Source organism: Diceros bicornis, chromosome 31 (assembly GCF_020826845.1).
Source record: "Diceros bicornis minor isolate mBicDic1 chromosome 31, mDicBic1.mat.cur, whole genome shotgun sequence".
NCBI classification, from domain to species: domain Eukaryota; kingdom Metazoa; phylum Chordata; class Mammalia; order Perissodactyla; family Rhinocerotidae; genus Diceros; species Diceros bicornis.
Genome location: NC_080770.1, coordinates 1,753,504 through 1,781,448, shown reverse-complemented (window position 1 = coordinate 1,781,448; position 27,945 = coordinate 1,753,504). Strand labels below are relative to the sequence as shown.

The following is a 27,945-nucleotide window of genomic DNA, read 5'->3' as shown; positions in this document are numbered from 1 at the left end:
GCTTGTGGCTGCGTCCCTCCAGCCTCTGCCTCTGTCACGTGGCTTCTCTCTGTGTCTGTGTCCCTCCTCTTCTTACAAAGATACCAGTCATATTGGATTTAGGGCCCACCCAGCTCCAGTGTGACCTCATCTTAACCTAAGTGATGACATCTGCAAAGACCTTATTTCCAAATAAGGTCACATTGTGGAGTTCCGGGTGGATGTGAATTTTAGGGGGACGCTATTCAACCCAGTACAGCGTCTGTCCTGGAAAAGCCCGCACTTCCCTTGTGACAGTTGTCCATCCTCTCGGGAAGTGGGCCCTGCAGGGCGGTCTCCCTCTGCTTCCCAGCAGGGCAGCTGCTCCAGGCACCTTTGAGTTTCTCCAGCCTCTACACTGCGTTAGGGCTGAGGGGCTGAGGCCTGGCCCAGCGCTGGGGGTCGGGGGTGGCCTCCCACTGCCATCTCCCACTCAGGGATCTGCTGTCACCCTCTCAGGCGCTGGCACAGTCCCCAGGGACCTGGGGTGAGACGCCCACCCCTAGCAGTGGTCCCACTGGTGGCCCAGGGACTGTGGGCTCCCTGTCTTGCCACATCAGCTTTAAAAACCGGCTCTCAGCATCTGGGACCCTGTGTCTGAAGGCGCCACTCCACCCTGGACCACAGGCTTGGGGGATCCACTGAGAGGCTCCCCAAAAGCCCCAAACAAAAGTGGTTTCCATTCACACTGGCACCCAGAAGGCAGGATCAGGCTCCCATCTCTGCCCTCAAGACGCTTTTGTTCTGAACAGCCTCCTCGCCTCTGTCCCAGGCCGTCAGACAAACATACAAGCTTTGCAGCCACCAGAGCCTTGTCCTGGTGTCTCTTACCTTGTGGACACAATCCTTTCTGAATATTCCCCTGACAGCAGAAGCGCCAGCAAATGAATCTCTGCTGAGCTAGGTCCTTCTTAGCCAGGAGGGTCCCTGTTCTTCATGAGCTAAGGCTGCTCTCATGCCCTGGGTTTGAGGTCACAGCCAGTCCTCCTAGTCCCCATGGCGCCCTGCCACCCTCATTCTCCACGCTGTCCACCAGCACACTGGTGAGCTCTGACCATGCCACTCTGCTACATCCTGTAGCTCCCTCCTGCCCACCAGTGAACTTAGAATGGGGGCAGGCAGGGCAGACATCGATTTGTTTAAAATCCCCAGGTGATGCTAAGTGCAGCCAGGGCTGAGAAGCGCTGGGGTGAGAACTCCCGGGGGTGGGTCTCCAAGGCCCCCGGCCACCTCGCGGGTTTCGTCCTCCCAGGGTCCTAACTCTGCTTCCACCCACTCTGGGTTCGTGTACACCTGTAAACAGCCCCTCTGCACAGGTCCTCCGCCTGGCTCAGCCTCCGGCCACGAGGAGCTCAAGGGTTACCCTCCAGGGGCCACCCTGCCCTTGGTCTCTGCTCCTTGGCTGGACTCAGCCTCGTCGGCCACTCCCCCCAAACTGAGCTGGGGAGGACAGGCGCCCTGTCCTTCTCCTTCCCACCTACAGAGCTGTGCCTCATCTTGGCGTCACTGAAGAATGGCAACTCCTTGGCCTAGCAGTGTCGTGGACAGACATCACCGTCCCCATCCTCAGAGGAGGAAACAGGACACGGGCTGGATAACTCCCCTTGGCCCCACAGCTCAGAAACAGCGGGACCACAACCAACCTGGCCCAAGGGACCAGGCTGCTTGATGAATAACCTCTGGAGCTGGGAGAAGAGATGGCGCACAGGGCCGCAGGTGTACCCCAATGTCCCTCCACAGGGCGGTGGCACCCAGGTTATGATGCACTAATAAAACGGACATGTGGAGACACGAAGGATGAAGCAGATCTCAAGGCATACTCATATCAGAAAATATCCACGGTATGGGGCCGGCCCCATGGCTTAGTGGTTAAGGGCGCGCGCTCTGCTACTGGGGGCGTGCACCAACGCACTGCTTGTCCGGCCATGCTGAGGCAGCGTCCCACATACAGCAATTAGAAGGATGTGCAACTATGACATACAACTATCTACTGGGGCTTTGGGGAGAAAAAGGGGAAAAAAGGAGGAGGATTGGCAATAGATGTTAGCTTAGGGCCGGTCTTCCTCAGCAAAAAGAGGAGGATTGGCATGGATGTTAAAAAAAAAACAAATAAATAAAGCAGAAAAGTTTAAAAAAGAAAATATCCACGGTATATTCCATGCAAAGAGAGGGACGCACCACACGGAGTGTATCTGTAAACCTCACACCCTCGGAAGAAAGGAGTCCGGGAGACTATTCCCCAACTGCTACAGGCTCTCTTAGGTGGCCTTACAGGGATGCTCAGTCCCTATACTGGTAATTTTCTGTGTGATTTTTTTTTTTGTGAGGGAGACCAGCCCTGAGCTAACACCCGTTGCCAATCCTCCTATTTTTGCTGAGGAAGATTGGCCCTGGGGTAACATCCATGCCCATCTTCCTCCACTTTATATGGGACGCCGCCACAGCATGGCTTGACAAGCAGTGCATCGGTGTGCACCCGGGATCCAAACCTGCGAACCCCGGGCTGCCGAAACGGAGCCCACGAACTTAACTGCTATGCCACCAGGCTGGCCCCTGCATGATTTGATTTTTAAATAGTGAATCTGTGATATTTTTATAATGAAAACACATAAGATTTTTCTTTGGGGAGAGCAGGAAGACAAATCTGGCTCTTAAAGCTGGAAACAGGCTTCATGCACAGGACACAAACACCTTTCACAGGTGAATTAATATTATACAAGTTACAAAAATTTTCCACCCCATCTTGTTCCAGAAGGATCTGCTGCAGCTTGTGAGGGTGCAAAGGCCGAGAGCAGAGTGGGACAGTGAGGATGCTCCTCACCAGGCTGCCCGAGCGGACGTCCTGGGGGCATGAAGCCAGAGGCCGCAGCCTGGCCCCCGGCCCACCTCCTCCAGGCACCCTGGCTTTCCAAGTGTCCAGGGGGAGGCCAAACTCCCGCTCCCCGGTCCTCTGCAGCACCGGGGCAGGGCTCACGTCCTTCACCAAAGACGAGAGGATTTCCTGGCAGCATGTTTTAAAGAACATTTGATCACGAAGTTTCAAACACAGAAGAGCAGAGAGGATAAGCTGTGGAACAGACGCCCCCCACTTAGATGTGACCAGGAGCATTGTGCATGATTTGCTTCCTCAGTTTTCTTGGCTGAAGAATACTGAGTTATAGGCCTCAGGCAACTGCGTCCCTAATTGAGGACATTTGTAGACACAACTGCCATAATCATATTAACAAAATTAACAAAAATTCCTAGTATCCTGCCATACCCCGTCCATAGGCAAACCTCCCCAAATGACTTTGTGGTGGGTTTGTTCAAACCAGTCAAGGTTCATAAAAGGGTTGTGGCGGTTTTGTGTGAGTCTCTCCCAGTCAGGTCTGTGTCCTCTACCCCATCCTCCCCCGGTTTACAGGGACTCCTTGAAGATGCCAGCTCAGGCTCTTCTGGATGAGTCCCTGCCCGTGCCTCCATCCCCAGTACTTCCTGTCAACAGGAAGTGAGATGGACAGCCTCGCCCCTCCAGGTGGGGCCCCTGGGCCAGGGGCATGCGTGTCACACCTGGGAGGTAGGAGGAAATGCAGAATCTGCAGCCCCACCCAAATCAGAGGGACCAGAGTCTGCGTTTCAACAAGGCCCCGGGCAGGCAGCGGCTTCATTCTATACCGCCTGTATGTTTCTAGCAGAAAGACTTCTCTGTGCAGGTGAGGCTAGGCTCTCGCCAGCAGGGGACACCTCAGCTCGGCTTGTCCCTCTCCAGACTATGCTGACAGTGCTGGGGAAGGAAGGGGGTGACGGGCAGAGCCCGGCATTGTGAGGTGACATGCACACCTCCCCAGGCCCCCCGTGACCTACAAGCCACCTGCAAGGTGACACTTTGGCACCATGAAAATAGCCAGGTCCCACCCACATTCACCAGGGGACTCAGCATCTGCTGACAGTCCTGGCCCGATTCAGTGTTTCACTCGGGGCTGCAGAACGGAGGCTGTCTCATCCGGCCACCGTCCACTGCTATTAGCCGGCACTGTTGGTTGAGGAGCAGCCCTCCCCCACAGCGGGGGCCATTTGGTGGCCCTGAAATACAGTTCCTATGGAAGGAGGAGAAATGCTTAATTCTGCGACTTATAACTAAGTTTGTAGAGTACAGAGCCGCCCCCACCAGTGGTGACAGATGATTATTTCTCGGCTTTCTTTGATGCCTGCATTTCAATTACTCCTTCTTTCCAAAGCTCGAGTTGTCCCAGACTTGGCCACTGGAAGCTCCTGACACTTTTTATTTTGAAATAAGTAGAAATCCCCGGAAGTTGTGGTAGAGCGTGGTCCCGTGTGCCCTCCATGCAGTCCCCAGATGGCCACCTCTTGCCAACTAGAGCACAAGATCAGCCCAGGGGACCAGCACTGGGCAGCGTGTGCGTGCGGCTCTGCGGCACATCATCACAGGCGTCAATTCCTGCAGCACCGCAGCATCGAGGCCCAGAACTGTTGCACCACAAGACGCCCTCCCAGCGCCCTTCCTACTCAACCCCACCCTGACCCCTGGCACCCACGACTCTGCTCTCTATCCCTAGAGTTTGGCATCTCAAGAATGTCATCTAAATGGACTCATACAACACATGACCCTTGGAGGTTGGCTTTTCCACTCTGCCCGATGCCCGAGGTCCATCCAGCTGCTGTGTCACTAGTTTGTGCTGTGACCTTTGGACATGACTCCACTGGTCTTTGAAAGCTTCCCTTTGGGCCCCAGATGGCCCAGGGTCTCCCTGTGCTTCTGCTCCAGACCTAGGGTGGGCCATTTCTCCAAGGACGGGGATGGCACTCAGAGCCTCGAATCTGGCTCTGGGGTGCTCATGGCGACCGGGCTTGGCCCCCTCAGTCTCCACAGCCAGGAAATACCTATTGTTCAAAAATCAAGTGTAGTCACATTGTTTTTTCCAATTCATATTCAACAGTGTAGTGATTTTCCTTAACTTCTTTGATTTTATACTTATATTTCTTTCTTACATTAAAACCTGGGTTATTGCCATCAATACACTTATTTGCTTTGTCCCACAATATTGAGCTTAAGGATAACAATGCCAATATTATCACTAACAACAAAACAACTGGATTAAGTTTGACTTCTCTGCACCATTTTGGCCTCGAATACACCCCACTAAAGATGCACAGCAAGGCGGCGAGTCCTCTAATCAGTTGAAGGAGCCCTTTCCTCACTGATTTGATTGACAGCTTTGTGGCAGATGGTACCTTCCGAAATCGCTGCAATGACATCCCCAGCCCCTCACACTCTTCCAGAACCAACAGGGAGGTGTCTGTGCCCCCTCCCCTCGAGTGTGGGTGGGCCTCTGGGACGACCTCCACTTGAGGACAATGGGTCACACTGTGACTTCTGAGTTTAGATCCCAAAGGGACACACAGCTTCTGTCTCCCTTGGGACACACACCTTCGGAGCTATGGGCTGCCAGGCTGAAGCTGCCAAGCTGGAGAGACCACACCCGAGCAGCCCCAGCTGCGAGTCTCCCAGCCCAGGACCCAGGCGCGGGCGGGCCAACCTTCACCATCTGACTGCGCCCAGGGGGCAGACCCTGACCGAGAACAGCCCAGCCGAGCCCAGTCAACCCAGAACCACCAGAGTCAATAATAAGATGACCACTGTCGTTTGCAGCTACTAAGTTGTGGGGTGATTTGCACATAACAATAGCTAAATGGAACGAGTTTGTTTCACTTTGTTTTAGGGCCTTTTTTTCTTACTGGTTTAATTTTTTTTGGCTGTAAAACATTTGAAGGTCCAAAAGTCAGACATACCAATACCAGAGCCTGTCCTCATGGTCTCAGAGCCCTGTGCCCCACGTGTGACTGGGGGTGCTCCCGGGTGGCACCACGTGCCGGGCTGACAGACAGCGGGCTGGCTCCCACGGGCCTCGGGAAGCGGTGCTGCAGTAGCAGCGTGTGCACCTCCTTGCACACCTGTGCAGGTGTGTCTCTCAGACAGTCTCCCACAAGTGGGATTGCAGGGGCCAAGGGTGAGCGCGTCTACAATGACACTGGGACACCACCGCACTCCCCCGTGGGGGTGGTGTCGCTTTGCACTGCCATCCCCCCAACCCTGACGCATGAGAAGCGGGCGGTGTTTCCCAACTTGAGTGCCCCGGCACCGGTGACTCTACCATTTGTCCTGATGGACCTGATCTACCGCCAAGCTCTCGCAGGCTGAGGCGGGGACTGGCTCTGCTCTCACCCTCCTCACTCAACGATGGTCAAGCGTGAGTTCAGGTGGGGATTCTTAGCCCAGTGAGTAAAAATGGGTGAGCAGGGCGGTGAGGACACACTCCCCATGCTGGGACCCGGTGACAAATGGCTGCCGTGCTGTGTCGAGACCTCCCCCCGTATCTCAACGGTCAGCAGTGCAGATCCTGGGCTCACAGCCGTGAGCGGCAGTGCCAGGCAGCTGCCCAGGCCTGCCCTGCGGAGCCAGCCCTTTGCTGGTGCCCGAGTGCTGACCTGCTGGGGGAGACTCTGCAGTGTGTTTATTCATCAGAACTGGAGGGGCTGACTGAGCAGCCTTTGTGTGGGGCGTCAATGGGTTCTGCCAGCTTGAGCCTGTCTTTTTCCTACTCAAATACCTCCAAATGCGCCCACACACCAGAGATTAGCCGATAGCGATCTGCATGGGGGAGAAATTTCTCGGCTGGCTAAAGCGGCTCAACTGACCTGAGCACCTAAGTTGTGACCTGCTGAGCAAGCAGCCCGCCGGGCGGGCCCCCCGCACAGCTGACCGTGCAGGGCGATGGCAGAGAGAGCGCCCGGCCTCGCTGTTGGGAAGAATTTATTACTGACGCCTCAGAGCCAATGACGGCACGGACCTCGAGGAACAGAATTCTTAATTTAGGACCCGAGGCCCACTGTAAACACGACCAGAGCACGGGGCACGGTCACCACTGCGGCAGAGGAAGCCATCAGGCCACGGACGCGCAGTGTGGAAACTCAGTCCCCTGCCCCCTCATGGAGGCCTCCGCTGGGAAGCATCTGCAGATACCCCTTGTGCAGCTTCTCCTGAGCTTCCAAGAGCTTCTTCAGCTTCTTGGCTTGCGCTTTGCTCAGTTCCTTGCCTTCCGCGTCGTGCGTGGGCAGGCCCTGAAACAGCGAGGGCACGGACGGTCAGCGGGGGCCCTCGGGCCCGCAGTGCTCAGCTTGCTGACTGGGGCGCATCCACTCGCCTGGCGCCTACTCACCACGAAGCTCTGGGTCCAGGACCCCGATGTGGCAGCCCCTGTCCCAGCCGTGGGGAAGTGACCCGTCTGGGGGGCCCCTCCCGCCTAGGGGGTGAAGGGCACTCTCCCCATCACGGTTGAAATGGCTCAGAAGGATGTAGCCAATACACACAAGACCCAGTGAGGAGGGCCTGGGGGTGCAGAGGGAAAGCGGCCGCAAATGGCTGCAACGAAGGCCCCTGGGGACAGTGGACACGTCTACACCAGGGCACGTCTGCCGGCTTGTGAGGGACAGACCCTGCAGATTCCAGTTTCCGTCATTCTCAGCTCAGCCCAGCCACGGTGTCCGGTGCCAGAGGCCGCTCAACCGCAGGGGTGGAGGGAGGGAGCGATGGAGGGAGGCAGCCCTGGGCATCCGGGCACAGGCACTGGACCTACAACAGGCGCCAGATGATCCTGCCTCCCTTCTGATCACACCCCAAACAGAAACTCTGCTCGCCCAAAGCTGGAAATTCCTGTCACCCCAGGTTAGTGGTCTCACCAAGTTCTGCAAAGAAGAAAAGGAATCCTTACGTTTTCATCGAACTTGGAGTACTTGTCATTCTCTGACAGGAACAGCTCGTGGGGCGGGATCTTCATCTTGGCCAGCTTTGCCGCCTGGAACAGAGTCGTGGTCACCACTGCGGAGTGTGCACGTTGCCTCCCACCCCCAGCCCCCCAATCCAGAGAGCTCCAGAGGACGGGAGGGGAGAAACCACGGCAAAGGGGAGCCAAACGAGGGACGATTCAAACGGCACTGACGTTTGGTCTACAGGGACAGTGGGAGGCCGTCCAGAGTGGCCGCAGCAGCACAGTATTGAGCCTGAGAGCCGCCTTGGGGCCTGTACCCAGGCAGAGGGCAGCTGCCTGCAGCCCGGTCTCTCCCTCGCCCAGGGACTCCTGGCCTCCCCGCAGGCACACGTGGGGACGTGTGGGGAGGACCTGGGAGGGCACCGCTGGTGGACGGAGGCAGAGAGGGTGCCTGGCCGGGCCTCAAGGAGGCACAGAGAGCAGGGCATGGGGTCTAAGTGTGCATTTCTGCCCAGGAGAACTGCCCCCCCCGCCCCAAACAAACAAACACGCGTTACTTCTTGTTCCTGTTTTTTCCTGGCTGCCTCCTCTTTCTTCTTCTTCTTCTCTTCTTCAGCCTAAGGAAACAGCAAACGGCCCCATGAGCCAGGTCGGCCCCTCTCGGGGTGGGAGGTGAAATAAAACAAGCCCCTTGCTGTCCCCCATGGCCTGGCCCTGTGACTGGACTCTGACTGCCAGCCCCATGGAGGAAGATGGCCTGTGTGCGGGGAGGAGGGGGCTCAGGCAGCGCACGGGGTGAGTCATTATCCATTAGGGACCCTCGTGCATTCCCTGTGCACAGGCTCAGGGGCCCCCTGGGTGCCGGGCCTTGCTCTGGACACCGGGTGGCAGTGAGCAGATAGCACAGGCTAGAAGATCCAGGGAACAGCTAATACGAAGAAACAAGCAGAGGGACAAGCCTGGCTGGGGGAAGTGACCAGGGACAGTGGTGAGGCCTGACCCAGAGCAGGTCACGGGTGCCTGGGGAAGATGGGAGAGGGGGGCAGAGGTCAGCAAGTGCCAGGGCATGGGGGCATGGGGGCCAGGGAAAGAGCCTGGGTTAATTCTGAGGTGAAGGGCAGTGGAGAAGGACTGCAGGAGATGGGGTGGAGACCCGGGGCCCACGTCCCACCCAGCACGCAGCATCGGGCAGGGGCCAGGGCGCAGGGGTGAGGGTGGCCGGTACAGAGAGGAGGGGTGGGGAGGGGGAGCCTTCAGCTTGGGTGCCCGTGAGAGGCGGAGGCCCAAGGCTGCCTCAGGAGGTTTGGCTCAGGCCACCGCGTGAACAACGTGCCACTGCTGACAGGAAGGAGGACGGGCTTTGGGGAGCTGAACATCAGGAGTCCCTCTTGCACAGCCAGGCTTTCAAGCACTTCTGGGAAGCGGAGCTCTCGGGCAGGTGGCTGGACACAGGAATCTGGTTACAGGCAAGTCTGGGGCCAGAGGGAACTTGGGGGTCACAGGCAGGTGGGTGGGAGGGAAGCTGTGGGACTGGTGAGGCCACCTGGGGAGGGCCAGGGCCAGGAAAGCGGAGGGCCAGTGAGGCAGGGGCACGGCCAGTGGGGTGGGGGAGGTGGAGGGGGTCCCAGAGAGCAGGGGTGAAAGGCTCACGACAGGCCGAGGGAGACAAGATAGGGCCACACTGGGATGTGCCCAGGTGACAGTCACCAGAGAGCATGACAAGAGCGGTGGTGATGGCGGCCACCGAGAGGCTGAGAGTGGGGAGGAAGGAGGAAGACGCCGCTCGGAGCTCAGGAAGCGGAGAGTCAAGTGCTAAGGATTTTTGCTTTTTCTTTTAAAGACAGGATGTGTTTATCCGCTGGTGGGACTATTTCGGGGGGAAGGAGACACTGTCTATAAGGGGTGCGGCCAGAATGGTCTGGGAGACCAGGGCCTTGGGCACCGAGGGCCCTGTGCTCGCCCAGGACCCCCTCTCCACCTCCTGCAGCCCTGGGGGGCTTCCTCAGGGCAAGTTTGGCTGGGAAGAGATTCCTTGGTCAAGAAACATGAGCTTCTGGAAGGAAGGCACAAGCTGCCACCGCAGTGGCCGAATTCCTCCCTCCAAGGCCTTGGGGCCAGTGAAAGGGCCAGCAGGGAGAGCAGCATGGTGGGCGGGGCGGCTCCCCTCTGCCTGAACAGAGCCTACGCTGCGTGGCCTTGGCCCTGAGCGAGCACTCCCAGGAGGCAGAGGCTCTGGGGGAGAGCGGGGAGCAGTGGTGTCTGTTTCTTAGTCAGGCGTGGGGGGCAAGAGGCACAACCAGCCGCATGTCGCCTCTGTGGAAGGGCCATGGTGGGCTGCGGGCTGTGGTGCCCGAGGAGAGGGGAGAGCCCAACACAAAGCTGGGGTGACTGAACATGATGGAAATGGGGGGCTGAGAAGGGCCTCGATGGGGAGGCCAAACCGGCGCTCCATGGCAGGCAAGTCCCAGCTCCTGGAACTTTCCAACTATGACAAATCCACAGGCAGTTCACCAGTCTAATTCTGCCCGAACTTTTCCTGGTGTTCCAAGCTGGTTAATTGTCGTGCCTCATGAACAGCTCCTCCTGGCAGCCACGCCTGCATCTCCCATCAGCCATCCCCTGCACACGGCTCCCTGGTGGGCAGCGGTCTCACTCCTCTGCTCTGACCAGCCCCCCAACTCTGTCAGTTCCACTTTCTGGATGTCCACCGAGGCCCTTCCTGGTCTCCCAGACTCGCCCTCTATGGGGGTCTCCTCTTTAAGGGCCCCTCACCCCTGGAGGTGGCAGAGCTCTGTGGTACACGCCCCACAGTGCCTGCCCCACGCTGCCTGTGTGGGCCAGGAGGTCAGCGCCTCTGTTCTTACCACCTGCCGCCCCACAGCAATTCTGACACAAACTGCGTGTTTCTGTTCCTGTTTTTCTCTCTCTGGGGGACCCAGAGAGAGGTTGAGAGCAGGGACTACCCCGATTCCCTGTGGGCCCCAGGACCCGGCTCAGTCCCCAGCTACGTGGGGACTGCAGTGATGTCTGGGACACTGGGAAGGACGGGCGCAGACAGAGGCGCGACGGGGACACGTTCTACCCAAGCAACAAAGGAGACACCACTTCAGGTGAGAGCACGGGGTGACCAAACATGTCAGCTTCACGGTTTACTGAAAGGGACTGCTTTTCCCTTAAAGTCGGAGAATAACTTTTTAAAAAGAGACCTTTCATTAGAAGATATTTTGTCACCATATTGCCAGGTAGCTTCCTATCTCGTTAATTTTTCCTTCCGACTTTTGTAAATACTGGGATTGTAAGAAAGCATAAACACTACCTCCCACAAGGTAAAGCGGGTGGGCCCTGGGGTTTTCCCATGCCCCATAAACATCACTTGAGTCATTTTAATCTTACTCACCCTTTTCTTTTCTTCTCTCTCTTTCAATAAGGTGTCTCTGTCCACCAACTTGACCACAGTGGGAAGTCCTGAGAAGCAACAGTCTGTGAGATGTAGACCTGGAGTCCGTCCTCCCTGCCGGCCCGGCCCTGCCCTGCCCCACCTCAGCGGTCCCCAGGCCCAGGGCCGCCACCAATCTCCCCACAGCTGCCCCTAGGGCCCTGGAGAGCAGCAGATGGCCCCTTCCTGACAGCTCACATAGGTTAAACATAAATTGTGATGTGGGAAGGCTTTGCCACTCATGACAGAAAACCTAGAAGTCATCAAATAAGACATGTCATCTGAGTATTCAAAATTGAATAATTTTCAGTGCAGGCAAAACCTCCATAAAGTTGAAAGACAAGCTGTGAAACTCGCCAACCATTGGTACGACACAGGCTGTCTGCTAAGGGACAGACTGTAAGAAAAGGCGGCCAGCGCCCAGCAGAAACATGGGTGATGGGCAGTCAGGCCGCAGGAGTGGACACCCAAATGCCATTCGCACACAGGAGGTGTTGGCAATGATGCCTAAGAAGGTGAACCATAAGGCCCCCCCGGGAACCACGGGGAACTCCCCTGGGATTATTCATTAGACAGACAACACAGCGCCCTCGCACCCCATCCCACTCTTCCTGTGGCCCTTTCAAAAACCACGCCCCACCCCAGCGTCCTTCCCACCTCCTGCCCGTCACATCCAGAGCCCCTTACAACAGTCCCCAGAAGCGGCTGCAGAGGACCCACCTTCGTGATCTTCAAACCGCACCCCGAGCTCAGGCAGGACGTCGTCCCGCAGGGTGTCACTGAGCTGCAGGACCTCCGGGACTGTGGACAAGACAGGGGCCCAGACCGGTTAGACGCCCGGGGACCCACAGGCCGTGCGCCCTCCCGAGTGTCTGGAGGGAGCTGATCTGCTCCATTCGCCGTGGGAGGCAGCAGCCCAGACGCTCCACGTGCTCCATCTGTGAGCCCATCAGGGGCGCCTAGCCCCACCCCAAGGACGGCCATGGTGTGCGCACTGCCTTAGGACCCTGCGCAGAGGCAGGTGCCACCTGAAGATGTACACAAACTGGTCCCTGGGATTCTGAGCAGGGAAGTCAGGGCCCCCCCAAAGCCAGGTGGGCGGCAGGTCCAGGGAAACCAGACTTCTACTGCACAGAAATGAGGCTCAGAAACAGCCCCAAGCACCCGCGTCACTCAGGAAGGCGTCCAGGAACGGCGCGCCCCACGGCCCTGGCCAGTGATTCCGAAAGGCAGCCGACTTCCACAGTCCAGGACCCAGGGACCCAAGGCCACACCTGCTCTGGGCCTGTGCCCTGAGGTCACCCAAAGGCCCTGGAAGGGCTCGTTCTCTTCACACTGCAGCTGGGCGTGCCTGGCCCGGGGGCCAGCCACGGTGGCCTCCTCCATTCGTCCTCAGGGCCAAGCAGCCAGCCCCAGGACCCCAACGGCTCCGAGCACCCGCAGGTGAGAGCCAGAACTTGGCTGAAGGGAAAGGTATGGCTCTTCAGGGACAGACATGGGTCTGGAGGTTGGGGTGACCCCCACTGCTGCCAGCGTCTCTTCCCGAGAGACCTTGGCTCAGCCGACGGATATGGAAAGGCCAGAGGCCTGGGGGATGGGGAACCATGCCCCGCCTCAGTGACACTCTGCCTCGGGCACTGGCTCCACTGTGGGCCTGGTGCTCCCAGCCAGCCCTTGCCCCACTCCCAAGGGAGGTGGCCACCTCGGAGCTGGGCTAGAACAAGCAGAAGGCCAGGGGCCCTGGGGGAGGTGCAGTGCCTGCTGGCCTGGCTGGCTTTGAAGTGACTCTTCCAAGAAAGACGCCATACATCAAGCAAACAGAGCGGGTAGGGATGGCAAGATTACTCGTGTGGGTTTCAGGCCTACACTGGACGGTCCCTTCAGGTTCAGACATTCTTATTCTCTGTGTCAGTTTCTTTGTTGGTCCCAGAGGCAAAATGAATGACCAGTGACTCACTCCCTTCCCAGCCCCAGGGATGGCGGCAGATCTGACAGCACCTGGTTACAGCTCGTAATGGCCAGCTCATGGGGAGCCTGGGACATTCCTGCACAGCCATCACGGAGCGCCCACAGCTGCTGGGCGACCAGAAGGGCCCCCGTCCTGGGGGCTCACAGGCCAGGGAGAAGCGGCAGGGAGAGGCAATCCCGTCGCACGTAGGAATGGAGCGCGTGTTGGGGCTCAGCCCTAAGCAAACGTGCTCTTCCAGACTCCACAAACTGCTCGTCCAGAAGCTCTGGTTCTGGGAGAACTTGACCTCAGGGAGAAGGAAATTCAGCTTCAGGGTAAGGACCGGGCGGGAGGTTGGTGACCTGCCTTGGAGGCTGATGTTCACCTCTGTGAAACGGGACCAATGCCATCCCCACGGGGTCTGGTGCACTAGACGGGGCATTCTGCAGTGCACTGTCTTTCGAAGCCAGGTCTCACACTGGTGCGTCATCCCACAGCTCCCGGAAGGCTGCTCAGTCCGGCCGTCTTACCTGCCAAGTCCCCCGTCCCCAGCCCGCGCCCAGCGTCCACGTGGGAGACCAGTGTGGGAGAAGTCAGCGTGACAGGCCATGTGTGACGGCAATGGATCTCAAAAAGGCTTGATAGCATCCAACCCCAGGACAGAGACGGCTGTGAATTAGACGACGGGGTGCTGGTTGCCCCGCACACCCCCGACGCAGGAACTCGGCCCCGCTCCATGTGAACTCGCCACGTGTGACGTCTACACACTCTCACCCCACTCCCCCGCCCACCAGCGCCACGAGCCCCGGTCCCAGGGACCGTTTACGCACTGGTCATGCCTCTGCGGGAAACACTTGTCCGCAGGAACTGAACGCCCACTGCCCTCACTCCTGCTCGCACCTAAGCAGACTCTGTGCAGCCCCTGCTTTGTCCCTCTCTGCTACACTGACCACAGCCCATATGGTCATTTACTCGTCTGTCCTGTCTCCGCTGTGTCCCCAGGACCCAGACTTCTCCCGCCACTTGCCAGGTGCCCCACAAGTCCACTCACTGTTGAATGAATAAATCACGAATGAATGAATAAATCATGAATGAATGAATGAATGATGAATGGCGATTTGCATGTCTCAGGGGACTTCCGAGCCCCCCCGCCCACAGGCACAGCCACCCCTGGGCAGTGTCCTGCTTCCAGACACTGTTCAAAGAAAGCCTCGTTTCAGCCTTAACAGCAGGGCTGATGGCACGACGCCCTGTATGTTTGGTCCCTTCCCTCTTGTGCCCCTTGGGGGTCACTGGCTGGGAGGAGTCTCCCCAGTGCCTTGAGGAGGGCTGACCCTGGGGCGTGAGCTGAGGCAAGTGCCCCATGGCCGGGGGCACAAGTGACCATCACTGGAAGGAAAGTGAGCCAGGTCCCGCTGTCACCATCACCAACTCCCGTCTGTACCCCGACGGGTGGCATGACCGCCAGGGCCGGCGCCCCCGAGGCCTTCCCCGGGGAGAAAGAGACACACCCTCTCCAGCGTCCCCTCAGGCCCATGCTGTCCTCTGGGTCTGGGCTCTGCACAGTTGAGGAGAGGGACCGTCACCTCCACATAGCTCAAAACCTCCTCCAGGCTATCAAAAGGTTACTTTGGGGGCTGGCTTTCTCCTTTCCCCCTCCCAAGTCATATATCTGACCAGGGTCTAGTGTCCAGAATAAACAAAGAACTCCTACAACTCAACAACAACAAGACAAACAACCCAACTAAAAATGGGCAAAGGGCCTAAATAGACATTTCTCCAGAGAAGATGTACAGAGGCCAAGAGGCACGTGAAAAGATGCTCAGCATCACTAGTCATTAGGGAAACACAAACCAAAGCCACAGTGAGATGCCATTTCACACCTTCCAGGACGGCAAGAAGAAGAAGAAGAAAACCCCCAGAAAATAAGAGGTGTTGGTGAGGATGAGGAGAAATTAGAACAGGGAATATAAAATGTCTCAGCCACTGCAGAAGAGAATCTGGCAGTTCTTCAAAGAGTTAAGCATGTAATTACCGTATGACCCCACAATTCCACTCCTAGGCATATGCCCCAAAGAACTAAAAACAGGGTCTCAACCAGATACGTGTACACGCACGTTCACAGCAGCACTGTTCACAACAGCCAAAAGGTGGAAGCAGCCCAAATGTCCATCAACATAAGAATGGGTAAACAAAACGTGGTCTATCCAGACAGTGGAATATTATTCTCCCCTAAAAAAGAGTGAAGCACTGACACAGCCTACAACATGGATGAACCTGGAGAGCACTCTGCTCAGTGAAAGAAGCCAGACACAAAAGGTCACCCACTGTATGACTCCATCGATAGGAAACGTCCAGAATAGGTAAATCCATAGGGACAGAAAGCAGGTTGGTGGCTGCCAGGGGCTGGGGGTCCGGGAAGGAGGAGAGACTGCTTAATGGGGCTGGTGTTACTCTGGATAGTGGAAATGTTTTGGAATTAGAAAGAGGTGGTGGGTGCACAACGCTGTGAACGGATTAAATGCCACTGAATCGTTTACGTTAAAATGGTTAATTATTATGTTACGTGAATTTTACCTAAGTTACTTTATTTAAAAACGGGAAAATCGAGTTGGATGTTTTCAAGGAATTCAAGGAACTAATTCTCAAATATACTGAAGAACACAGGTCTCAGAATAGCTAATGTGACTTTAACAGAAAGGGAGGAGGGGAGCTTGCCTCCGGTGGTGGGAGAAGCAAGAGGACGAGTGCGCTGAGAGCACCCTCCTCCACGAGGCCCTCCCCACGGCAGGTGTCCCCCTCCTCCCGGCCCTCCCCAGGCGGGTGTCCCCCTCCTCCCAGCCCTCCCCAGGCGGCGCCCTTCCCCTCCGCCCGGCCCTCCCCACGGCGGGTGTCCCCCTCCTTCCCGCCCTCCCCAGGCGGCGCCCTCCCCTTCCTTCCCGCCCTCCCCAGGCGGCGCCCTCCCCCTCCTTCCCGCCCTCCCCACGGCGGGTGTCCCCCTCCTCCCGGCCCTCCCCAGGCGGTGCCCTCCCCCTCCGCCCGGCCCTCCCCACGGCGGGTGTCCCCCTCCTTCCCGCCCTCCCCAGGCAGCGCCCTCCCCCTCCGCCCGGCCCTTCCTAGGTGGCCCCCTCCCCCTCCACCCAGCCCTCCCCACGGCGGGTGTCCCCCTCATCCTGGCCCTCCCCAGGTGGTGCCCTCTCCCTCCGCCCGGCCCTCCCCACGGCGGGTGTCCCTCTCCTTCCTGCCCTCCCCAGGCGGTGCCCTCCCCCTCCGCCCGGCCCTCCCCACAGCGGGTGTCCCTCTCCTTCCAGCCCTCCCCAGGCGGTGCACTCCCCCTCTGCCTGGCCCTCCCTAGGTGGTGCCCTCCCCCTCTGCCCGGCCCTCCCCAGGTGGTGCCCTCCCCCTCCACCCAGCCCTCCCCAGGTAGTGCTCTCCCCACTGCAGGCAGGACACAGGACCGGCTTTATCGTGAGGCTGACAGGAGCAAAGCCAAGGCTTTTGGAGTTTTCCCACTGCGGTATAAATCCAGGTCTCAAGTTGTGGCTGCAGAGTCTAGGATGGGATGGAAACCTCACAAGAGGCCCAGGACTGGAGCCAAGGCTGTCATGTGGAGAAGAGGAGCTGGGAGAGGCGGAGACCTCTGACTTAAGACAGCAGCGGGGGCAGATGCGGTGGAACTGCTCCAGAGGGCAGAACCACAGGGGCATGGCCAGCAGAGCTGCTTCCAGGAGAAGGAAGCAGCTTCAAAACCACTATGGTGTCCAGCAAAGGAAAGCGGGCGTCCCTGGACGTGGTCCCACCAAGAGGGTGACTTCCCCTGGGGCACCGGGGCAAAGCGTGCCAGCCGTGACACCTCATAGTCCTGTCGACTCTAAGAGGCTGTGACTCCATCAGGTTCTAGGAGTCGGTCTCCACTGTGGCCATGTGCTAATGAGCAACAGCTCAGAAGCATTTTGTGTGAATGGGCAGCATGGAGGGTCACCTCCTCCACACTGCAGTTGCTCGTCTCTCCCACTACACAGGCAGTGCCCTTCCCCACCTGGCACAGGGCTCACAGAGCCCACAGCGGCGTGTGGGCACGGGGTGGGGAGTGCAGCCGCCAGGGCTGGCTACTGCTGGGAGACAGAAGCGGAAACCTGAGACCGGGCGGTGACCAGAGAGACGTCAGGAGTTCACTAAAAGCGATGGGAATCCATCCACGGATGAACGGATATGCAAAATGTGGTCCATCCACACAATGGAATATTATTTAGCCTTAAAAAGAAAGGAATCCTGACACGTGCTCCCACATGGATGAATGTTGAGGACATTATGCTGAGTGCAATAAGCCAGACACAAAAGGACAAATCCTGTGTGATTCCACTCACATGAGGTCCCCAGAGTCGTCAAATTCATAGAGACAGAAAGGAGAACGTGGGTGCCAGGGGCTGGGAGAGAGGGAGTCAGTGTGTAACGGGGACAGAGTTTCAGTTTGGGAAGATGGAAAAGTTCTGGAGATGGATGGTGGGGATGGCTCCACAACAACGTGAATGTGCTTAATGCCAGTGAACTGTTCACGTAAAATGATTAAGGGGCCAGTCCAGTTGGCGTAGTGGGGTTAAATTCGTGTGCTCTGCTTCGGCAGCCCAGGCTTCATGGGTTCAGATCCTGGGTGCAGACCTACATGCCATGCTGTGGTGGCGTCCCACACGCAAAAATAGAGGGAGACTGGCAACAGATATTAGCTCAGGGACATTCTTCCTCACCAAAAAAAAAAAAAATGGTTAAGATGCTCAATTTTATACTATGCGTATTTTACAGAGATTAAAAAACCCAAAAGGCGGGCCGGCCCCGTGGCTTAGCGGTTAAATGCACGCGCTCCACTGCTGGTGGCCCGGGTTCGGATCCCGGGCGTGCACGGACGCACCGCTTCTCCGGCCATGCTGAGGCCGCGTCCCACATATAGCAACTAGAAAGCTGTGCAGCTATGATATACAACTCTCTACTGGGGCTTTGGGGGAGAAAATAAATAAATAAAAATTACTAAAAAAGAAAACAAACCCAAAAGGCAATGGGGAAATGGCTACCATCTCGCCGGCAGCAGAGGGGCTCCGGCCCCACCCCTGCTTCCCCGTTCAGACCATGTGCAGATCCTGCCCTTCTAACTTCTTCCCAATTTCCCAAGCCTCTCCTGGTCAAACACCCATATCTCACGTCCCTCCTGGCCACGCCGGAGCTCTCCGGCCCACTGGGCTGTGGGCGTTGAAGGGGGACGTCTCTCTTACTCATCTGTCTGTTCAGCACCTGGTCCGGGTGGGGCAGAGGGCTGGTGCCCGGCAAACTCGGCGGAATGAATGAACCAAGGCCCGCCAGAGCTTTTCACGCGGTCTTCCTGTCTCCTCAGCCAGTCCACGGCCGCAGTACAGCCAGGCAACAGGCAGGGGGTGGTAACAGAGAATGACCAACAAGAAGGCAGTCCCTGCTGCTGCTGCCGGGGCGGGAGCGAGACGGGGCAGGGGGGCGTGATATGCCGTCTTCCGCCCAGAAGGTTTCCCGTCTGAAAAGCCCAAGGTCTGTGGCTCAGGTAAAATGACCTCCCTGTCCACCTGAGCCCTAGGGTGGGACAGTGCTGGACGTGGGCGAAGCTTGCACAGGGTGGACATAATCACCACCCTCCCAACGTGGGCCCACGTGGCTCTTTGTCCATTTGCCTGAGCAACAAAAAACTCAAGGCAAAAAGAAAAAGCAAGTAAATGAAAAGCAAAACTGACTGCCCCCCAAGCCAGCCGACTGGTACTGCTCTCAGGGCCCAGGAAAGGCGCCCGGCACAGTCAGCAACGCCGAGCATGGCCTCTGCTGTCCCCCGTCTACCCAGCGCCCGCCGTGAAGAAAGCCGTGCAGCCAGAAGGACAGGCAGGCAGAAACGCCCAGGCTGCCCTCGAGAATGGCCATCCCCAAGCCTGCGACCCCAGCAATGTCGAAAAGTCAGAATTGCCAGAGAACTCAGTCCAGGTCCTCAACAGTCGATCCAGGCTTTCTCCAGTTTGGTTCAAGTGCTTTAAAACGGTGGGCGGGTCAGCTGATAAAGAGATCGGGCTGTGCGTGTTGAAGGAGTCCAAACCCCACCGCCCAGGCCGAAAACCCCCAGCTCCCCCGAACTGCACCACCAGGTCCAGCTCCTCTCGGCGGGCACACAAGGCCTCCCAGCCCGGCCCACGACCTCAGCACACACCTCACACCCTGGGGGCTCCTCACACCCTGGGGGGCGGAGAGGAGGCGTTCCTGCCCTCTTGCCTCTTGCTCTGCTCTCCCTGGAACAGGCCCAGACCCGCTCCCACCCCTTCACCTGGCCCAGGCCTGCTCATTCCTCTTCAAGATGCGGCTCCCTCCAGAGGCTCCCTGACCGCCCCGTTGAGCCCGCTGCCTGCTCCACCCTCGGGGCGCCCCACCTGGACACAGCCCCACCAGCGGCCGGCCAGCCATGAGCCACTTGGCAGAGATGGCAGCCAGATGAACTCCAGGTACGGCTTCTCAGCACAGAGAGGCCTGGGGAGGCAGCACAGCATAGCCAGTGATGGGTGGCATTTGGGGTCAGACCGCTGGGAGTGTGCCGCAGACCCCCGTGTGACCCTGGACAAGGCCTCTAACTTCTCGGGGCTTTGCTTTCCACTTCTGTAACATCATAAGGATTAAATGAGGCAACGTGAGGAAAGCAGCTGAACTAGGGCCTGGCGCATTCTAAGTTTAACAGATGCCAGTAGTCGTAGCTGTCACTCACCAGTGCAGACAGCGCAGAGTAAGAAGCGGACCGCCTGCCTGATGCTGCTGGCCGCTCTGAGTAACAACCGTTCAACGGTGGCCTAAAAGATGGAATGTTCAGATCCAGCATTCTCCAAGTCTTCAAGAATGTGCTAGAGTGTGAGCACACCTCAGGAACACCGGCGGATGAAGGACCGGCTGAGTACAGACCGTGAGGCGTGACTGGGTGGGACCCCCAAATTCAAGGCGCTCACCCCACCACGCCCCCAAGCACAACACTTCCAGGAGCTCTGGGTCCCCAGCAGAAGGCTCTCCGATCACTGCGGCTCGCTCCGCAAAGCAGGAGCAAGGCACACTGCTGCAGACCCGCAGACCCGCAGACCCCGAGAGTGGAGGAACGAGCCCCGCACAAACAAAAGGGCAGGACACTCCCCGGCGGCTCGGAGGGCCCTCCTTCTGACTTCCCAATCATACAGGAAGAGGCAGAGACGACTGGCCTCTCACACGTATCCTCAGTCCCCACGCAGTTGTCCTGCCCTGCAGGGGACACCGGGCGACGTCTAGAGACCGGTGTGGCTGTCACGACTTCGTGGGTGTGGTGCTTCCCGGATCTAGTGAGTGGGGGCTGAGGATGCTGCTAAACATCCTACAGCCCAGGACAGCCCGGCGACAGAGAAGGACCGGCCCCGAGCGTCCACAGTGCTGAGCACGAGACACTCAGGCCACGGGAGCCCCTCAAGGAAGAGTCATTCCCGCGCACCCTGCCGACAGGGCCTCACCTTTTCTCTCCCGGGCGATCCTGCGCACTCCTTCTCTGAAATCCGACAGCACCTTAAGGTACGGCGTGACTGCAGACTCGAGCTGTGGACAGAAGGGTTCTGTTCACTGAGAGGTAAGCTCACCCCTGTATTTATAATTGAACGGAGGTCACACGCAGGCTGCAGGACAGGGACTGCTGTGGGAAGTGCTGCTAGTGGACGCCATGCTGTGACCGGGCTCCCAGAGTTTGGACATGCTCATCCCTAATACCCGGTCCACACCAGCTGTGGGGTCACAGGGACTCAGGGGCCCAGTGCAGGCGAGGCGGGCCCGAGAGAGAGTAAGAAAGCTTCCTTTCCTCTTCCCGTGCGATGAGTTCCGTAAGCCGCCCTGTTCAATTGCCGACATGATGTGCTTTGTCACAGGTCAGACACATAGTTCTTAAAAACCCTTCTTTACGGTTACACACGGGCCGTCCTAGGAGGCGCTATTTTCCGAGAGGCCTGATGCTGTTCCTCCTGGGCTGGGGCCTCATCTACACTGAGGCTGGCACCACAGAGCTGGGTCCAACCTGTGGCCACACCCACTCGTTTAACATGAGCTCTCTCCACGAACTGTCTACTGTGCACACGCACATCCACATCTACTCTACGTAACTACCTGCAGGAACACGGAGGCCCTGGAACGCACAGCCCGCTGGGAAAGGAAAACTGAAGAGGACAAAATCCAAACTGGAAGAGTGACTTTATGAAAAATCTTTTTTGTCACATCGTTCATATTTTTCCAGTAGGCTTTTGAGCAAAGTTCCTCTCTGCCTCTCAATGAAGTCACTCGGCAGCTCAATAACCAAAGTAATAACAATTAAATGCAAAAGCTGGCTAGGCTGACGGGCCCGTATGACCTAAACCTCTTTAGGCCCAATCCTGCACCTGGGCTGAGGTGACATCCTTGCCGGGGGCGAGTGGACTTCTGGGGCTTCAAGGTCTTTATCTACCCCATGCACCCAGATAGCTGGAGTGGGCGGCGGCGGGGAGGAGGCCTCGGACAGGGGCTTGCATCTGCTGCCGGCTGGCCTCGGCCAGCGTGCCTGAGGGCTCTGTCTGGAGAAGGCCCTCGGGCCAGCGCCCCAGTGGTCCAGCCGACCACTGTGCACACTGTAGACCCTTCAACACTGAGGTGGGACCTGGGAGCTTTGTCCCCGGCTCCTAAAATAGTTCGAGTTTGGAGGTAAACGCATGGCCTTCCAAGGGCACGGAGGCAGGTCGCGTCCTTTGGCCCCCAGGCTCACCTCCTGCATTTCCCTGTGGCTGCTTATTCCAACAAGCTGACTTCAAAGGGCCCACCGAGGTCACTGGAGGATGTCCGACGGCCCCACACACCCACAGTGGCATGTCACATTCAAAGCTTTTTTTTTCCTAAGTTCAAAGGCAGACTGTCTTTAACCTAGGATGTGGTTTTTTTTTTTTTTAAGAAAATAAACATCCAGTATCACTTGCACAAGAGAACAAAGCAGCTGTGTGGGCTTTCTTTCTAAAAAGAAGGTTCATATACGGCAAAGTCCAGAAAATACCACAGCAACAACTAGTTCGAAGGCTAACAAAAGCCACCAGGATGTGGGCGTGGAGCTCTGGAGGACTTCCTACACCACAGAACTGTTTTCTCTTTGGAAGTCAGTTCCTGGGGGAGACATCTGTCAACTCCATCTGCACGACAGGGCTCTCCACACTGCCCAGCATCAGGAAACAGCACTTACAAAGGTTTTACCTTTTTACTTTGTACTTGACTCCTGTTTTTATTTAAACAAGTTATTATATTTGAATATTTACATGTGCATTTTAATGAAATAAAGAGCATTCCTGAGCGGGGGGGAGGGTGGAAGCACTATTGAGATGAACTGAATGTGCGCCTGTCATTTGTGACAGGGTCATGCAGCAGAAACCGCGTGGGTCTGCCAGCACGCCAACTCCAACCGAGTGGCCCCCATGGCTGAGGAATTCTCTCACGTGCAGTGATGGATGGTTCGACATGCTATCTGAGCACAGGTGCACACGTGCAGGGAAATGAGCACATGACACTCCCTGATGCCACGTGACTGTGGCTCATGAAGGGCTAAGGATCGTCCTGTCTAGTCTGGTCTCTGGGACAGCTCAGACAGACAGCACAGCAGCAGGAGTGTTCCCCAGCTAGCGGTCACAAGGAAGGCTGACCTTCCACACTCGAGAGGGGCAGCCGACTATGCTCAGTTCCCCCAGCCGCGTGGAGACGTGACACGGGGCTCCGTCTGGAAGGTCCAGTGCAGGTGGAATCTAATGCTGGTCCCCAAATGCCCACAGGGTTGACCCAGGTGGGGCACAAGGAGCAGGGCGGCAGCAGGTGTGGAAGGCAGGAGGGTGCCGCTCACAGTGGGTACAGTTTCCCAGGGGCTGGACAACACAGCAGGGGGATTCTCTGGGCCCAGGTACACTCTACTCACGTTTATGCTGGTTTCAGGTCCTCCGACTGGGAAACCCAGAGAGCTGTTCTCTTCTATGGCCCCAAAGATCTAGGAAAAGAAATAAAGAGGTCCTGAGAGACGACACACAGTGACCGGGTCCACGAAACACACTGCTGTGCATGGGAGGGGTGGGGCGGCAGCGTGGACAGCCATGCTGGGTGGGAAAGAGGCGGAAAGAGCAGCTCCAAGAGCCCCGGAAACCCAGGCCGGCCCCATCTGCTCCAGGACGAGTCCCAGCTCCACCTGCCCTCTGTGGCCCCTTCCTAGCCTGCGGCCACTGGAGGACAGGGGACCAGAAGGGCGAGGCGGGCAGGTCCTGCCCACCTGCAGAGACCCCAGAACTTGTCAGCCCGCAGGTGTGCACACAGAACGACGCTGCACAAGGTGAGTTCCGGGTTAAGGCCACTTGCTCTGCTTTCAAACCTCAAGACGGGAGGGGAAAAAACTGAGGCAGAGAGGGGAAATCACCCAGAGCCAGGACAGCGGCAGGCTTTTGAGCTCTAACGCACGGGCACGTGGGGGCTGAGGGGGACAGAAGTGCCTCTCAGATTCCATCTAAGCTCCCCTAACCCGTTCAGCACTGTGCTGCCTGGAGGACCCGCTTTCATTGTCACAGGGCCCGCCGCCTGTGTGCAGACAGCACAGCAGGGGCCACGGGGACAGTGCGGGTCTGGGGACCTGGCTCACCTTCAGCATGTGGGTGACATACACAGCGATGCTCTCCAGCAGGGCCCGGTTGGGCCTCCTCCGCACAGCCTTCCGGGACGCCATGTAGAGGTTGCACTGGCTGACCAGAGCCCGCATTTCTTCCAAAACAGTGCGCGTGTCGACGTTATCACAGAGGGCTTCGTGAACCGCTGTCTTCTTGTCGTAAAAGCTGAGCAAGAAGAGGAAGGAACAAGAATGTCAGACCTTAACACAGGGCAGAACTCTGCACAGCCCAACAGCCAGCACCTTCTGAGTGTGGTTTTGCACAAATAGGTGTGACGGTGCCACCGGCCTTCTCATTGGTGGGTGTGAGCACAGAATGCGGGCACACTTGCAAACCCCAGAGAAAAGGCTCCATCTCACCTCTTATTCAGTTCTGCTTCTTCATCTTCCCACTTTTCAAACCGACCGGTTATATCAACAGTGGCTCGAAGGACATCTTTCACATTTAAGAAAAACTCCTAAAATTAGAAAATTCAGTTTAATAGCATTTAGACAACTTTTCCATCTTGGAAATATCTGCAAAAGAGTGATGTGCTTTTCCTTCCAGTGGAATCTGAAAAACCACGATGCACTGATATCACACAAGTGCCGAGCAAGGAAGTGAAAGGTGTTTCTTTGAGGCAGAAGTGTGGTCCGATTCTAGCCTTAGACGCTGGTTCAGCAGACAGTACCAGTCTGAATGAAAAGTGCACAGACGAATGCGGGCTCCTTAACTCTAGTGAGCTATCAGATGTTTCAGAAGGTGGCTCTGGGCTGGTTTCCCCGCCAGCATTTGGTTGCTTTCGCCTGATCCTGTTCTCTATCAGAAGAAATGGGAAGCGGGTAACGCATCCCAGCCCAGTTGACCAGAGGTGCCCACGGGGCTGCCCCCCTCCACCCACCTCTGGGGAGGAGGGGGGGACTTACATTCATGAACTTCTCATACTGAAGCGCCGACTCCATGGTATTGCTCGAATAATCCAGCGTGTCCTTCCAAGAGTGCATCAGGAAGGCCAGCCGCAGCTGCCGGGCTGGGAGAGAGAATAGCAGGGTGGTCCCTTATCTCCCAAGCAGCCACTGTCACCGCCCACCCAAGACAAGAAACGTCTAGGTCTTGAGGAGGGGTCCACGTTTACCTGAATGCTTCTTCAAAGCGTCTTTGATGGTGATGAAGTTTTTGAGCGATTTTGACATTTTGCAGCCTGCGATCGTCAGGTGGCCGGTGTGCAGGAAATACCTGACCCAGCAGTCGTTTTCAAAGTAGGCCTGCACAGACAGAGACGGGAAGGGCGGCGGGGAGTCATGGGCGCCTCTGCTCGTGGGAAGGGTGCTGGCTCTTGGCAAGCCCTGGGGTCTCCTTGGCTCACACCGAACATGCGGAAGAAGGTGCTTCCTTTCTTAGGTGGGGCAGCTGGGCTCAGAGGGACTGCCCTGGGCCAGTGAGCCAGGAGGTAACAACTGGTTCCAACCCAGGCCTGTCTGTTGCCAAAGGCCAGGCTGTTAAGGTGGGAAATCAGACTGAAAAGATAGGGTTCAAATTCCACTGACAAAACCCTGATGCAGAAGTCAGGCTCCATTCAGAAAGCACCTCGCTGACAGCCCCCTGACTTCTTCCACCATCACGGTGGGAAGCCAGCCCGCCCGTCTTTCCCTCCACCATCACAGTGGGAGGCCAGCCCACCCGTCTTTCCCTCCACCATCACGGTGGCATGCCAGCCTGCCTGTCTGAAACAGTGACCACGGCTCTGCTTACCTCCGACTGCGCGAGCTCGTTGTCATGGTGGGGGAACCGGAGGTCGAAGCCCCCTCCGTGAATATCCATCGAGGCTCCCAAGAGGGTGCCCGCCATGGCGGAGCATTCGATGTGCCATCCTGGCCGCCCCTAGAAATCCAAACAACCAATGAACAACTGGTTTAACCTCCATGTCCAGGTCTTTATTTGCTCCAATGTTCATGACCCTCAAAAGCTCCGAGCTATACTGGAACAGGTAGTAAGTTCCACACATGAAAAAACCAAGGGGTGGGGGCTGGCCCTGTGGCCTAGTAGTTACGTTTGGCATGCTCAGCTTCAGCAGCCCGGGTTCAGTTCTCAGGCACTGAACCACACCACTTGTCGGCAGCCATGCTGTGGTGACGACCCACATACAAAACAGAGGAAGACTGGCACAGATCTTAGCTCAGGGAGAATCTTCCTCAAGCCAAAAAAGAGGAAGATTGGCAACAGATGTTAGCTCAGGGCCAATCTTCTTCAGAAAAAAACCCAAAAAACAAAAAACCAAAACAAAAATATCAAGGGGAACCCATTCTGTCAAGTTCACAAGTTTCGTGTAGGCCGAGGCTGTGCTGAGGCTTGTGTTACTTCCAGAACTCGCCAGCACTCGACCAGAAGCAGATGCCAACACCCCCTTCCCGTGGTTCCGGGTCATCAGGACTGTTGTCACAGGGGATGTCAGGGCAGACTCGTGCCCAGAAGCTTGTAACCGTCAGAGTCAAAGACCGTCAGGACAGAGGGCCCTCCAAGGAGGTCCTATCCGCCAGCACCCCCAGCCTTGTGTCCAAAGGCCTATGAGGCTCTGTGGCTCCGGGTCCCTGGATGGGGCGGGCGTATGCTGCAGTGAGGAGCTCTGCGTGACCGTGTCCCACCCCCCCCCCAGCCCAGTGCCTCCTCGGCTGCTCACCTTTCCCCATGGGCACGTCCAGGACGGCTCCCCCGGCTTGGAGGCCTTCCACAGGGCAAAGTCGTTGGGGGACCGCTTCTCGCTCAGGCGGTCTGCCGAGATGCTCAGGTCGCCTGCGGACATGAGGGAAGCAGGTTACTTAGCGCTGCCTGATGGGTGGGATCGTCTCACTTCAGGGCCATTTTTGGTGCCTGCTGGTCAACCCTTCTGACTGTTTCTGTTTATTAACTCGGTCAAGCACTTCTTCAGGTTTACCATGACCAGGTTTTGATGCTGCCCACTGTCTAGATTTACGAAACCCTATTTATAAGCTCAGAAATCATCAACTAAGAGCCAGAAGGTTGGACTGCCAAAAGGTTGGACTGACTGGCAGGTCAGTCAGTCAAGACAGGCAGTCAGACAACCTTCAGTTGTCTAAGGGCAACTATCCGTGGGCCATTGCCTCAGATACTCATCTGCCCACCACCTCCCCGCCCCACTCCTCACATCCTCGGCCCCCTTGTTAGGATCAGTGATGGTGCTCTGATCTATAGGGTGAGGCGATGTTACAGTGGGATCTCGTATTAACAGCCTGCATGACTCTCGGCTGTGGTTTTGGGAGGTATGAGGACGAGCTAAGCCTGCTGTGTGCGGCCTCTTGGGCCTGGAGTGGAAAATGGGGACACTCACTGTCCCTCTGTGTTCATAAAGGGAAGTGAGGCTAAAGAACAGTCTCTGAAAGCCAAAGGCAAGACGGAGCATTGCTCCTCCTAGGGCAAGTTCAGTTTCCTGGACAAGGCCCCTAGAAAGCAGCCAGAGCCAGTCATCACCGGGCCCAGGGGGCGGGTGAGCCAGTCTATGACTGGCAGGAGTGATGGGAAATAACCGTTCCCCAGAAAAGGACTACACAGTCACCACAGGAGAGTTCTCCAGACCACGTGTAGGGACACATTAGCTGCTGTGAAAATGAAAACCTGCCAATCAGTCCAACCTTCAGGCAGAGTCCCCCTGGTGATCGGGTGAAAGCTGGGCGAACCGGGGCAGAGCAAGGGCCTCGGCCCTGCACTAGGGCCCTAGAGGGTCTCGCCAGGCCCCTCTCCTGGTGCCTGGTCTAAATGCTGCCTTCTCCCGCGAGCCGTCGCCCCCTCATGGAAAACTCCAGAACAGGAACGACAGATTCACTCTGGTGTCCAGGGTTGCAAACCCAACAACACCTGGATAAATGCCCATTTTCTAGTAACGAATCAGGCCACGTACCTAAGCTACCTTGAAAACAGAGTAGAGAGGGAAAGCATTGCTAAAGATATCCTAACACACAAACTTTACGATTATAAAACAGGTACTAAACGTAGAATATTTGGAAAACATGAAAAAGAGCAAAAAGGAAAAAAATGCCATAATCATAAAGGTAGGGAGAATTACCGTTAATGTTTTGGTGT

The 27,945-nt window shown here is 57.1% G+C and overlaps 1 protein-coding gene across 3 annotated transcripts in view; it reads right to left on the bottom strand.

Moving 5' to 3' along the window:
• Nucleotides 1-6,812: 6,812 nt before the first annotated feature.
• Nucleotides 6,813-27,945, bottom strand: part of CARS1 (cysteinyl-tRNA synthetase 1) — a 54,667-nt gene continuing 33,534 nt past the window's right edge. For 2 of the 3 annotated variants that reach the window (XM_058526131.1, XM_058526132.1), the window contains 13 exons: nt 26,528-26,640; nt 25,603-25,731; nt 24,986-25,115; nt 24,777-24,880; nt 24,231-24,328; nt 23,847-24,036; nt 23,139-23,207; nt 20,686-20,767; nt 11,941-12,021; nt 11,182-11,249; nt 8,342-8,401; nt 7,788-7,871; nt 6,813-7,137 (listed from right to left, as the gene is read on the bottom strand). In XM_058526131.1, coding sequence (XP_058382114.1) covers nt 6,988-7,137; nt 7,788-7,871; nt 8,342-8,401; nt 11,182-11,249; nt 11,941-12,021; nt 20,686-20,767; nt 23,139-23,207; nt 23,847-24,036; nt 24,231-24,328; nt 24,777-24,880; nt 24,986-25,115; nt 25,603-25,731; nt 26,528-26,640 — 1,358 coding nt within the window. In that variant the 3' untranslated portion in view covers nt 6,813-6,987. Of the gene's footprint in view, nt 7,138-7,787; nt 7,872-8,341; nt 8,402-11,181; nt 11,250-11,940; nt 12,022-19,950; nt 20,008-20,685; nt 20,768-23,138; nt 23,208-23,846; nt 24,037-24,230; nt 24,329-24,776; nt 24,881-24,985; nt 25,116-25,602; nt 25,732-26,527; nt 26,641-27,945 lie in introns of those variants that run through there. The other variant, XM_058526133.1, reaches the window with a different exon arrangement.